Source organism: Notechis scutatus, chromosome 2 (assembly GCF_049901735.1).
Source record: "Notechis scutatus isolate UNSWTSFEM ecotype Mainland chromosome 2, rNotScu1.2, whole genome shotgun sequence".
In the NCBI taxonomy this organism is placed as follows: Eukaryota; Metazoa; Chordata; class Lepidosauria; order Squamata; family Elapidae; genus Notechis; species Notechis scutatus.
The window spans coordinates 246,864,699-246,879,532 of NC_142010.1; the positions used below are offsets into that span (position 1 = coordinate 246,864,699).

Here is a 14,834-nt window from a genome sequence, read left to right on the forward strand (position 1 = left end):
ATGCTTCCAGGTTTGCCATGTGAGTCTGCTGAGTTTGTAAAGAGTCCCTTCCAGATGCTTCGTCAGCAGATAAGTCTTACGGAGATTATGAACACAAGTCGTTCAGATGCCTCCCAGTTCCTAGAAAACATGGAAGACACTGGACTCCAAGAACACACTGAAGATAATTGTCTCTATTGTGTTTGTACACACATCCTCGAATGTCAACATAATAACAAACTGAACTCTGCATATAGTCACCTAGGTTAGTGCTATCAGGTAGACAACTTGAATCTGATCTGCAGTAATTAGAAGACTGAAGCTTTGTCTATTCTGTTTCCATTTTCTGATGCTGCTTCAGATAGAATTCCAAAATTTATTTCATAATCTTGAAAGCTGGAAATCTTCGTTGAATGTTTAACTTCTCAGGGTGGCAAATCCTGTGGAAACTAACCTTTCCCATTGTTATTGTTGTTTTGAGGCCCGTAGGGCCTGCCTCATAAATTCATCATCGCAATACTTTTCCTTTATTAGTGCATTATTATCAAAATAGTAAGTTCATATTTGGTTGGATTGTTTCTAAGTTATTCAGTTCTGTATCATGTTGGGTTTTTTTTCTTTCTATGTAAATTATGTATATCATGATGGATTTTTTTTTCTATGTAAATTATTCCATCTATCTTATATCAAACTTTATCAGAATTTTCAGACATTCCTTATTCAGACTGGTGTGGAAAGGCTATGCATAATCATTTGGATGTGGTTTCACATTCCTCGAAGTTTTCTGGAATTTCAGGATGTAGTGATGCTGTATCCCATGGATCAGCTAGTAGTACCAAGAGTTCTGATCTCATCATAGGTGAGTTATTTTTCACAAAGGTTGCTTCTGATGCTTCTTGTTGCTTGGCTGTTGGATGCTTTCATCAGAAATCCCAGCTTTGCACCCTGCTTCTTAACACCAGAATAATCAATATTATTATTGATCATCCAGGCATTACTAACTTTCCTTTTTTTGTACAATTTCTGCTTTTATCTTTTCCCAATATTTATTTATTTATTTATTAAAATTATGTGCCACGCATCTTGTCAGAGGTGTTGTGGTTAGCTGGCAGCAGTGAGGAGGAGGTTCCCGAGGAGCCTGTGCTAAGTGCGAGTGAGCGCAGGATGATTCAAAGAAGAGCAGCACAGGTGACTTGGGAGTAAGAATGCTAATTAATGGCCCCTCCCTCCAGGGTTTTTGCTCTGTAGAAGGCAAAAACGTTCTAAGAAGCTCTAAGGACCCAGCATTGTGTGTAGAGATGCTGGCTTATCTGAAGAATTCTCTCAAGGCTTTTCTGGTGGGACTAATTGGCTTCAAGCCATCTTTTATCTACAAAGAAGTTTATTTGTAGATTAAAGCTGTAAAGATTTGAGTTACTGAGTGTGTCTGGTGTTTGCTCTCTGGGAACCTGGCTGGGTCAGAACAAGAGGTGACCCTAGGCAGCTTACAAATATTAAAACTAGTATACATTAAAATAATAAAATAATAAATAGCAGCAATAATAAATATCATTAAAAGATGGGGGAGGAGAAAAACATGGAGCACGCGGGAAAGGTGGGGTCTTTTCCTAATCCAATAGCCACCTCCAGAATAGTTCATTCCTATTTGGGAAGAGCTATATATGGTTTGGGCTTTTGATTGGGATTTAGATCATTCTGCTTGTTTTTCCACAGTCCCTTATGCGTAAGTATGTCCACTTGAACCAGAAGAAATAAGATTTGTACTTGACAATTGCTTTTATGCCCATTGCTCTGCATCTTTAAAATATATAACAGACTTTGTCAATGTTAACCAGTGATATTTCAGTCAGTTCAAATACTGTTTCCGTTTATCATACTGTTGAATTTCTTTTTTTCTAGGCATGAAATCAATCCCAGATGATACTCCAGTATGCCGCATACTTTTGAGAAAGGAAGTTTTGCGATTAGTAATCAACTTGAGTAGCTCAGTAGGAACTAAAGGTCATGAAACAGGTCTCTTGACGTAGGTGAAACTTCTCCCGTTGTTTTTAGCTTTTATAAGTAATATTCCTTTTATCTTTGAATTGGGAGTGGAATTGTTCACTTACTGCACACAAATCAGTTCACATTCTTTATATATACACACTTATATATGCAAGGAATTGCTAAGGAGTATGCCCATTTTTCTACTTCTTTTCACTCATTTGTCCAAAGTCTAGCCAAATTTGAATTATTTGGCAGCTGGGAGAGATTTCTTTTGGGGGAAATTGGTGAAATTATGGCTCATTATTTCTTCACAATTTTCCCCACATCATTTTCAGTGAAACTTATTGATGATCTAATTTCAGAATAAGCAGATATTAATAATGACATTAATTTGTGAGTCAAATTGCAGTAGTTGAAATCTATGTTAAAGTTTCATCATATAAGTCTTGAAAAACACATATCTGCTAAATTCCAGCTCTGTTTTCATCTACTTGAGATGCATGTTACCTGCGTGTGAAATTCATTTCAGATTTTGCTGCAGCCCTATCGGTCTGTGGCCCAGTTTGGTGTACTGGTTAAGGGATCAGGCTAGAAACTGGAAACTTTCATCTCTTCCTGCAGCCTGCCAAAGGATTTCAGCCCTAGGCACAGAGGGGTGATAAAATCCTTCAACAGGCTGCAGGAATGGCAGTATAACTCCTGCAGCCTAGTAAAAGTTTTCAGCTCCCCTCAGTGCCTAGAGCTGAAATCCTTTGGCAGGCAGCCTTTTTATTCAGCCCCCAGAGACAAGAGAGAAGTGTATCAGTAAGTGGCAGCAGATGGCAGCTTTCCCTGCCAGCTCTCCCACTGGCTTTCTGGGGAAACTAGCAAAGAAGATTGCAGATGGCAATCACATGATCATGGGTGGTCCTGGCAACTGGGCTAAGTGAAAACAAGGTTGCCAAGCACCAGGTTGTGATCATATGACTGTGGAGGGGGGAAAGGTTGGAAGTAATAGTTGGAAGTATTTTACAGATCATAAAACATACTTTCTGAGGCTGTTGTTAATTTGAACCATCAATATGTCAAGTCATATGTCAAGAACACCCTATATAGGTAATCCTCGACTTATAACAGCTCATTTAGTGACTGTTCAAAGTTACAATGGCACTGAAAAAAGTGACTTATGACTGCCTTTCACTCTTACGACTATTGCAGCATCCCCATAATCGTGTGATCAAAATTCAGACGCTTGGCAGCTGACTCATATTTATGATAGTTGCAATTGTCCCAGAGTCATGTGATCTTAGCACTTAGCAACATAAATTTGGAGCTCAATTGTGGTCCTAATTCAAGGACTACCTGTATTTAGATTAGGTTCCTTAAGCTTAATGAACCTAAATTATTTGCATTGTGTACTTTTTCATATTTTATTTAAAATGCTTATTTCTCAAGATTTGCTTAAATATCAGATCCATGTCTCAAGTTTGATGGAACCTTTTTAAAATATGCTTCCTTGTTCTTTATGGTCCAGAATTAAAGAGAAGTTTCCCCAAGCATTTGATGATATATGCCTTTACTCTGAAGTATCCTACTTGCTAGCTCACTGCACTTTTCGATTGCCATCTAGACGGTTCATTCAAGAACTCTTTCAAGATGTACAGTTTTTGCAGGTGAGTAGAATAAAAATCTAATGACCTCTGGGGAAAGGAGGCACCGAATTGGTGCCTCATATAAGTTGCCTTGAAAACTCTGTACATGCTATTTTCTTCTAGATGCATGAAGAAGCAGAAGCTATTTTAGTCTCGCTGTCAAATCAACAAACAGATAGCCCATCAACTGAATCCTGACCTCTTGTTTTCCATGATGTGATAAATGTGAAGTTACTAGTAGCGTTCAATAACACCTAACTGACTGGGCAACCGAGAAGTACCATCTTCTGAATTGTTCGAGGAATTCTGGTACATAAAATTGGATGCTCAGTTGTAGAATTTTTCTTCGATGGAACTTGCTTCCAAAGCCATCTGAGCCCTGAGGGGGGATTGTTAAAACAGTGAAAGTAACAAGATATGCAAGAAGAATGAAGCACCAGACACTTATGCAGGTTTTCATTTCACTTATTTTTAAATGCAATGTCACAAAAATAGAGGACAAATTACACGGGACCTGGTTTACATGGTTGACTTTTGACTTCCGTTTTGGACAGTTGATGCCTTGCTTGTTTACCCTGGATTTGAGAGACATGGTATCTTAAGCTGTATCCCATTGTCATCAATGGAGCATGCTATAACCATGACATCGGGAATTAATTAGGGGATTTCCTTGATATATTTCTTAATTTTTGTGAACACTACTTGGACAATTTCTGCTCTCAGAGAATCTTCAGTAGGTTTGGGAGTAACCTTAACTTATTTTATTGTTATAATATTAGCAATCTGTCCAGTTTTGTTGCAGTTTCATGTAATTATGTTAAACTGAACCAATTAATGAATTTCACTACAGTTTGAGTTTAGAAAAAAAAAACCACCATTCCCCTCCATGTAATGCATGCATTGTAATGGGGTGTTCTACATTAATGTTCATCCAGTAATTCACTGAATATCTAAAGTAGATCTTCAAAAATAATAATTTATGTCAAGTAAAATTATTGCTTATTGCTGCTTTTTATCAAGAAAAATGCAAAATAATAATTTCACATTCCATGGCTTTAAATTTGCTCCTAATCATTTGCTTCAATCACGCAGACGAAAGATTAATGGCAAGATAATACCAATAATTGTAGTGAAAAGCCTTAAACATGCAGTGTTGAAGTGCTACATTGCTATAATTCAGAGGTGTCTTTGGTAAAATTAGCACAAATTGTGTAATAATGATGGTATGTAGTTCAATTATCTCCAATCTCTAATTTATGCAAGTATGAGATTGAAACAAATTGAATTGAAAAGTCTCTTTTAGAATCAAATGACTTTTTCCTGTACATACAAATGTGTAATTGCTTTGTTTACAAAACCTGTAGCATTATTTGGTCATTTCTTGTGTATGGAAATAATTCAGGTAGACTGTACTGGGAATATGTCCATCAAAGTTTATTTCCCCTGACAAGTGTGGAAAGATTTGCTTGTTTAGATGAAATTAGCTCAGTTTTACACATATATTTTAACTGAGCCTAATTAACATGCATATATATATATATATATATATATGAATTTGTTCTTAGAGGCATATATACATTTACATTTGTTATGAAATCTAGCAATGTCTAGGTTCAGTACATTGTCATATCAAAATATGAGTTTGTTCTCCAGTTCTAAAAGAAAGCAAACACCCTCATTACAGTCATACTGTTGGCTAAGAAAGATGAAGCAAGAGTTTATATGTAAATTGAATCTTCAGGACTAGTAATCATAGTTGAAGTAAAATCTCAGAGTTGAAGAGCCAGGAGATAGTTCGTTACACATAAAACTGAAAACAAGTTTTTTTCCCTGCCATCCTGAAATGGCCAGGTAAGACATCTGAAGATTAAGGCATTAGATCACTTTTTTAAAAAAAAAATCTCCTTGCAAGAATTAGGCACCAATCCCCGAATCCTTAGAATAAACCTGAGATTCTCTTCCTGCCATTTTGGCCGGAACTATATTAACTGATCCACAAATTTAAGTACTGCTGTATGGGATACTTTCCAGGATAGCATTTTTCTAGAGAAATAGAAAACTGAATGAAGATACTGGCCTGAACAAGAGAGTCAGTTCACTCTGATCCATATCTATAATTCCCAAAAGAAAGTTACCTCTAAGATATGTGACTTACGCTAATTCATATTCTAGCTTCTAACTTATCTCAACAACAAGTTATTCAATAGCTAAGAACCCACAAACCAGATAAAGGCATTCTAAGAATATGGGACACAGTTATTATGGATGAAGCATTTTCTTCCTCTTCCTAAGACCTTTTAAGGAAATACATGCCTTCTACCTCCAAGCAGAAGTTTACATTACCTCATTATACTGCTTTGAACATTCTAGGTGGGAGATACGTCAGAATAATTGAGTCAGTCTAATTCTCTTTAAGATATTGGAGTATGTTACTTTGGTACATAGACAATGCAGTATGGATAACCTAGAGAACTGTCATAAGGAGTTTTACCATTCATGGCCAGAGCTGAAGAATCTTAAGGAGAGTTAATAATGTTTTGCTGTTACATTTCTAGACATGAAATTTGAGTGTCTATTGAGAATATTCTTATTATTTCTCTACTTTAGTGACCATTTAGAAACTGAGCAACTGAGAAAAGGAGCACTTGGAGAAATTTCAAATATTTCATTCTCAGGTTTGAAATATCTCTTTAAATACAGTATTTTAAGTTGGTGGGGTTTTTATTTTATTTTTTGTAGTTTCTGTTCTTTCAGGTTTTTAGTTTAGAGACCGCAAGAGGGAATGGGGTACTCTCTGCTTCCTGTCCATGTGGTTTTTGTTTCTGAACCATGGAATAAAGTTTATGTTAGGAGCAGATATAATCCAGAGAGAAGTGTGTGCCACTGAGTAGATTTCAGCATCTTCTCCTCTCATGACAGTTTGCCAAAATTGCATTACAATAATTTATTGAACATCTGGAGAGCCATGAAGTTAGAGTAGTTCCCAGATTTCTATAAGAACCTCCTGAGGAAAAAATAGAGGGAGGGGAAGAAATGGGTCAGGAAAAATTAAAGGAAGGGCTTCAGCTCGTTCATTAGGGTTCATTAATAATTTTCCATCAATATTCAGAGATGCTTTGCTCATAAATGAAACTCCTGTGATAACACTCCTGTGCAGAACCAAAATGGCAGCCACAGTGTAGACCAAATGGTGGTGTAAATTCCAAAGGATTCATACAATACTTCCAGTAAAAAAAAGCAAATAGTTGATTGTACATAGTAGTTATGAATGCTACCTCAATAATGATGGAGTATTAAGATCTATAGATCGATAACTCTTAAATGAAATTAATTCATTTATTCTGTGTTTTGCATATTTGATTTCAAGGCAAAAGTAGATGAAAAAGTTTTCTTTAAAACAATGATATTTCAGTTTTCAACTATAGTTGTTACTGAAAAAACAGGGAAAATTAGTTACTGAAAAAACAGGGAAAATTTAGTTACAGGGAAAATTAAAAAGTAAATTCAGCTAAATGTACTAATATATCCACTTAGATAATAATACATAGGTATACATAACTTTTTGACATTTAAAAAAAATAGAATTTTGGCTTCTGTTCAGAATACTGCCCAAGATCAATTGACCTTAGCTGTATGGGCAACAGCATCATCAAAAATTAAGTGAATTTGGGTCTTTGCATTAAAATACAAATAGATGGTAGCTGTAGTATCTGAACCAATATTGCATCTATATGATGTTATACTTATTTTGTTAATTAATTGGCTGTAACAGAACATACCTGGAATCTGGGTAGAAATTCATGTATTATGAATTCGTTTTACTTATTGTCACATGATCAGTCATTGACTTCTTACATTAATGAACATATATTTATACCCATAAAGCTACATACAGATCAACAGCTTTTGCAATTGGCAAGTAGAATGAAAAGGTTTATGGAGCCCCATTTGATTGCCATTGGGTGATGGGTTGCTTTCAGCTTAAGTACTTTTCTGAAGCAATTTCTCCTTGATCACCAAACCCAAAATTTGGAGTAAATACAGAAGAACATGGAAGAAGTCTACACTTGCATTATAGATTACAAATATGATGGGAATGGTATCAGGGCTGTACATGCTGTAAAATATTTTGGCAGAAGCATTTGTAAGCATCACGCAAGGTAGCAGCCATGTTTTTTTCAAACTTCTGCTTTAAAAGTTAACATTAAAGCAGCAGCAGCTCTTTTTTTTAAGACTCTCAGAGAAGTTTTAATTAAGAACTGGGAAGTGTATGGGATTCACAGCACTTTTTTGGAATTAATTTTCAAATGATACACAACCCTGATATCCTTGTCATTTTGAAAGGCTTGGATTGATGGCATAATCCAAAAATGCTGTAGAAAAAAAATCCTATCTAAATGCTCTTTCTCATTACTGAAAGGATGAAATAATTTGGAAAGACATTTAATGCTTGTGACTGCTTTGGAATGGACCCTCATAGCATGTTGCTATGTTTTGCTATGTTTCTCTCCACCCACTTCACTCAGCCACTGGCAATTATTTGTACCTGGGATATTTAAAGAGGCCTTCTTGGAGTATTTATGTATGGCGGGAGGAGAATGAAAGAGATAACAAGTTATGAATGGCAAAGCATAACTGTTATTTTCTATCTTCCTTATGATGCATTCCAAGGGAGAAAGGATAAGCAAGTGTGAATAATCAAACTTGCAATTGATTTTTCACATTCAGCATCTCCATCTCCTGTGATACAGATCCCGAAGTACCTTGATTTTAATATAAGCTTACAAAACAAGCATAGAATTGAATCTTGTCTTTGTTCATGTCAAAGCACCCAATTTCTACTAACTCCCTTCTCCCACTGCAACTTTTCATATAATTCCCAAGATTCCTTCAGATCACAGATTGTGGAGGAGTCACAAAAGCTCTATTTTTATGTTCCACTCACAGAATAATCCTAGGCCCCATTTTATAACGACAGCAAGGTCAAGAACCTAAAGACATCACATAAATAAAAGATAGATTTAGATATTAATCTGTGGGGACATAAAATGCGTATGTTGGCCTCTAATATTTGTCAAGTAAAAGCTATTTGCAAGCACACATGGGGTCATTTCATCTGTACCCATACATTTTGGAACCAATTGCATTTAAGTTGTTGCCTGAAAAGCACCATTAGGAACTTACTTTACTAAATAGGTTCTAGTAACTATTGTGAATCAACAAAAAATGCTCTCCAGATATGACGTAATTAGAATTAGCCACACAGCTCAATAGGCTTCCTGAACTTGATCATCCTCAATAATAGTGGACAGAATCCCTTTATCCCCTACCCTCGTGTGCAATAGTTGGAAGCATTGGGTTACAGTTTGTATCATGGAAAGATTATACATAGTATAAAAGTGATATAGGATACTAAACAAAGCCTTTGCAAAGTTAATAACCAGTTTATAACATGAACATTAATTTCAGATAGACGAGGCATAATCTAACCAACGACAGCATTTCTAAGGTTAGGAATGCTTAAGTTGAATCTTGCCTTGAATATGTTAATAATTCTTTCTGTATAATCAAGGGAAAATAAAATGTCCCTTGAATAATCTCTGTTGCAATAATCATAATTATCCTTTGATTTTGTGTGTGTGTGTGTGTGTGTTTTGCCATTTTGAATGAGGTAATGTGACACTGAAAAAGGATAAGGTCCCCCCCCCCCCATTAATATACCTTGGAAGCTACACAGCTTGGAGGTATAATAATAATCATCTGTTTCTAATACATATCCATGTTAGAAATTATCTAGCAATGATAGCCTTATTTTGATTTTTTTTAGAACTTTAGTGAGGATTACTGTATATTCTTAAAACTCCAGATTTGCTACACGTTTTGTTAACTTTTTACTTTCAGAAAAAAGTAAAGAATGTGGTTTTCCTTAGGACTATTTTTGTAAAATAGCTGGATAGCAATGCTACAGCATGCAGAAAGTGCACTTTTTTTTGCCTGACTTGCTTGTAAAATAGACACTATTTAATTTGAGGGGAAATATAATTTATGCCAAAAAGAAAACGGTATCTTGCTGCCATTTTGCGACTGCGTAGGTTAGAGTAGCACAGAATGCAAGAACTGGGAGAGGGGGAAACTATTTGTAAATATGATTATTGTGAAAAATGGGAAAATACTCTTCAGATAATAAATGCCAATAACCCAAATGATGCCTGGGTTGGAAATTATGTAAATTAGTCATTTGGAGTGGGTGGGGGGAGAGATTATGAAAAGACTCATTTTCCCCATCCCGTATGGTCAATTTTCCATATAAGTTAACAAGCTGCTACATATTTGGAGGTTCTATTGTTTGTAGGTCATTGAATGAACTTTGAAATCTGATTTATATTATATACCTGTAACATAGAAAGAAAGAAAAAGTATTTATATATTTTCTGTATGACAATTTCATGAGCTGTGTATAATTTTAAAAAGGCTTTGTCCCAAAAAGGTTCGGCTCACCTTGATTCTTTTTTGTTGTTTTCATTGGTTTTGAAATTGTTTTGTTTTGTATAGTGTGTACAGTTCATGTCTATGGATATTACAAGCCTCCTAAAGCATTATCTTCCTATCAAAGGGATACATTGTTAATAAAATGAACTTTAAACACCTTACAAACTTGTCTTGTTGTTTGTCAATTGTTATTTTTGCTGTCCCAAAGTCCTTTCACATTGAATGTTGAATAAAAATTGTCCTTAGTTTCATTTCTAGAAATGATGCAACCTATAAATCTTTTTTTTTTTTTTTTTGGTAAATTTTGAGTTTTCACAAAGAAATACAAATAAAACATCTTTTTTGAAAGTAGCGTGATCCCGGGTTACATTTCTTCGTACAGACACAAATTCAGTTTCATGCTCATTTTGATGTTCAATTCCATATCTTATTACTGTTTTACATTTTCTACATAGCTTCTCCCCTCTTTTAATTTTCTTAATTTTATTTTAATTATCTCATCTCAATTCAAATCATTATATTTATACTTTTTGTCTGTCCTACAAGTTTCTCCTGTAGTTGCTGATTGGAGTATGACACCTTTATATCTTTTAATTTTATCCATTTAAGCTTATATATATGCCTTAAAGTTATATTACATTCAATATAATACATAACTTCCATTCGCATTCTGCTTGGTACATTCTTAAAATACACACCATATTCTTGAAAAGAAAAGAAAGGATTATAAATATATGTAGTTAAAACAACACATTCCATTCCAATTCAATTCTATCATTAATGTTAATATTCTTCACTTCTTTAACATTACTTTTCAATTAAATATACTTCTATGGGAACAGTTATAAGCTTTCCATAATTAATTCCCCCCCACTTATACTTTATAAAACATTAACTAATTAAAATGTTCCCGTCCCTTCCTAATTCAATTCTCTCATTTATTTTATTTCATTTATTTTATTAACAAACATTTCACAAGATTACAGTAACTATTTTATCCCTCATTTTAATCATACATTGTTTCCAATTTTCTAAAATTATTTCTAATACTAATATAACAATACAATCTTATGTACCTTTACAGAATCCCTTTTTCAGTTAAATTTTCACCCATTATTTCTAAATAGGCCCTGTTTTTCTATATCTTGTTTCTGTCCTTTGTAACTTCTTTTCCTTTCCTTCTTCCCTCTCTTCTTCTCTCTCCCCTTTTTACCCCCTTGTCTCTCTACCTATATTTCTCTCTTCTGTATTCCCCTCTTCTGTTGTTTTCCAATATTATACTTATTTTTCGAACTATTTTTCTTTTCTTTGGTTGTTTTATTAAGTCTTAAATTCTCCATTCTCTTCCCCCCCCCTTTCCTTTTTCTTCCCCACATAGAATTGCTTGTTCATTAAAGATGGCTTCTTCTTTGTCCCAGTCTTCTTGTTGCGCAGACGTTTCTTGTTTCTCATAGTTCCAAATCTCCATTTCTAAGAATTGAAAAACGAAGCCAAAAGAACCTCTCCCTTCTTGTGCATCTTCTTTGTACTTTTTAAGTTCCATTTTCAATTCATCCAGAAGTAGTGTCATTGTATAAATTTTTAAACAACCACCCGATTAATTTTAGTCATTCAAATGCAATAACCAAGAATCCAATGATCACCAAGTAATCCAAATACATGCAAGCTATTTCTTTTTGCTTTTTTTCACTTTCTCTTCCTGGGGTTCTACAATTTAGTTGCCAAGTTTCAGTTAAAATGTATCTTTTAGAAGTCTTGTTGAAGTTTTACTGTAGATTTCTTTTAATTCCAGGCAGTCTCCTCCCTTTTTTCCAGATCCTGCCCTTTTATTCTTTTTCTTTCCTTTCCTGTTTATAAAAAACTTTTTAATGTCCAGAAATCTTTATTATCCCTTTGACATTTTATTTTATTTTCAGCTTAATTGCCTGTTGATGTCAAAGCGGATTTTTTTCCTGATTTCTTATTTAAGTCTCTTAGTTGTCACTATAGGGAAAGGGAGAGAAGAAGAAAAAAAGCCAAACCTTTCCCTTTTTCATTTTCCTTCGCTGCTTCCGAATCTTCTTTGGGAACGATGTTACTTTTTTTTAAGTTTAAATTCCAGGGTACCTTAGTTGTTGCTTTTGCAATTTAACCCGGTCAGCCAGAACTTCTTATCTTCCTCCTGCACATTCTTTTCCAGTCGAGTTCTTCTTTGAGGTGGCCATTTCTAACCACCGCTGCAACCGCCTTCGGGAAAGGGAGTAATGGCCAGCTGAGGAGGAGAGATGCGGCTCTCCTCAACCCTGTTGGCAGTCTCCCCCCTCTTCACCACCTCTACGGGGTGGCTTAGCACCGAAACCATCTGGCTCGGGGCGCTCCAGCGGCGAGCCCAGACTGAAACTGCACATGATCGTGGATTTCTGTCTGTCGCCAAAGAAGCTCAAAACCAGAAGCCCGCAACCTATAAATCTTGTTTCAAATTCGCAGATGACATTAAGCTGGCAGGAATAGCCAACACTCCAGAAGACAAGCTCAGGTTCCAAACAGATTTAAACAATGGGCCCTATCCAACAACATGAAATTTAATGTGGAGAAAAGAAAGGATTTATACCTGGGTAGGAAAAATAAAAGGTACAAGTACAGACTAGGTGAAACCTAGCTCAAAAACAGTAACACTGAGAGGGACCTTGGATGATTATTTAAACATGAACCAGTGGATGATTACTTAAACATGAGCCAGTAGTGTGTGGCAGCAGCCAAAAAAGATAATACAATCATTGGTTGTATAAACATAGGCATAGAATCAAAATCACATGAAGTATTAATATCGCCTTATAAATCCTTAGTAAGACCACATCTGGAAAACTGCATCCAGTTTTGGTCACCGCATTACAAAAAAGATGTTGAGACTTCGGAAAATGTCCAAAGATGATTAAGGACCTGGAGACAAAACATATGAGGAATGGTTGCAGGCATTGGTATAGCCAGTCTAAGGAAAGAAGGACTAGGGGTGACATCACAGTATGCCAGCATTTGAAGGGCTGCCACAAAGAAAAGGGGGATTAATTTATTTTCCAAAGCAACCTGGAATTAAGGAGAAACATCCTAATGGACAATTAATACTGGCACTGGGAGGTGAAATGGATCGTCAGCAGAGCTAGCTCAGATTTCAAAACATAGCTGTATGCTGGCAGGCAGGGGAAACGGCCCTTTGCTAGTGAATTAAGCTTTGGAAAGCACAAAGTTTTTTTTTTTTTCAAGGCAATCTGATCGTGCTACTGAGCTGTGCCAACAACCGACTTCCCCTCCCTGCACCGGCAGAGCTAGCTCAGATTTCAAAACGCAGAGATATGCTGTCAGAAAAGGGAAATGACTTTTTCTGCTAGTGAATTAAGGGTCTTTTTCAAGGCAAGATGATGATTGTGCTGTTCAGCTGCTTCGTTGCTTTGCTAGGCTACACAGGTAGCTGGGTCAAAAAAAGGGGCCATTTGTGGAATTCTGCCACATGGTGCAACAACCGAGCAATCTGTTCTCCTTCCCTTCTCCATCTGTTGAACTTTGGAGATCTTCCAAGGTAAGTGAGTGGGTTGGGCGAGGATTGTATAGAATCTGGTGGGGGCCAAAGGAGGCTCAATGCTCTTGGGGCCCAGCAGGACAGGATGGGACAGAGGGAATACATGGACATACTTGCAGCATCTCTCTAGTTGTAAGGGTGAATAACCAGGTGGTTTCTGCAGAAGACGTAACTTTGAAACAGGGTCATAAGTAATTTTGAACAATCTGTTTGTAGCTTTGAACAATCGTTCAAAGACCTGTCGTAACTTGAGGATTACCTATACTCAAATTGGTTAATTCTTTCCTGAAATTTATTATTCCAATACATAATCATCATCATACTTTTTGTTGTTTACCCCCACAGATCTATGTGAGGAAGCAGTAGGCATAAGCCCCTCATATTTATACAGAATACTGTGTTGTAAAAGTTGCAAAATTCATCACCAATTCGCGTTTTCCCATGCATGGCAAGTTGGCTGCAGAGAGTGGGCTGTGGCGAGTTATCCTTAAACCCACCTCAAAACTGACTTCACAGTCAACAACATGCATATGACCTCATCAACAATGGAAGGTTTTCATGTCACCGAAAATCAGGTTTCTGGTTTACCCATGAATGAACCAGAAGGTAAACAGCTCAATCTGTGCTCTGGTTTCTCTTGCAAGCAGTACAGGTAAACGGACTATTGCAATGAGATCTACATGGGCTACCCTTGAAGAGCATTCAGAAGCTTCAACTGGTGCAGACTGTGGCAGCATGGGCAATTCTTGGACTCATATTACACCAATGCTCTATGAGCCACAATGGCTGCTGGTCTGCTTCCAGGTGCAATAAAATAATATTTTATGTACTGGAATGCCCATTAATATTGGCTAGGATGACAGATAAAACTTGTCAGGTAGAGATGGACAGATAAAACTTGTCAGGTAGAGATAGATAGATAGATAGATAGATAGATAGATAGATAGATAGATAGATAGATAGATAGATAGATGATAGATAGATAGATAGATAGATGATAGATACAGATGAGATGGTAGATAATAGAGAGAGGAGAGAGAGAGGAGAGAGATGGTGGATAGATGGTAAATAGATATAGATGAGAGATTAGAGAGAGAGAGATGATAGATATAAATGAGAGAGGTGGTGGATGGATGGATGGATGGATGGATGGATGGAAGGATGGAAGGATGGACAGATGACAAGAGAGAGAGAGA

General features: G+C 36.1%; 1 protein-coding gene across 3 annotated transcripts in view; it reads left to right on the top strand.

The window, feature by feature from the left end:
- RICTOR (RPTOR independent companion of MTOR complex 2) overlaps positions 1-4,949 on the top strand; it is a 46,752-nt gene extending 41,803 nt beyond the window's left edge. For all 3 annotated transcript variants that reach the window (XM_026666426.2, XM_026666427.2, XM_087958494.1), the window contains 5 exons: positions 11-244; positions 680-838; positions 1,879-2,002; positions 3,479-3,617; positions 3,720-4,949. In XM_026666426.2, coding sequence (XP_026522211.1) covers positions 11-244; positions 680-838; positions 1,879-2,002; positions 3,479-3,617; positions 3,720-3,794 — 731 coding nt within the window. In that variant the 3' untranslated portion in view covers positions 3,795-4,949. The remainder of the gene's footprint in view (positions 1-10; positions 245-679; positions 839-1,878; positions 2,003-3,478; positions 3,618-3,719) is intronic.
- The last annotated feature ends 9,885 nt before the right edge of the window (positions 4,950-14,834 follow it).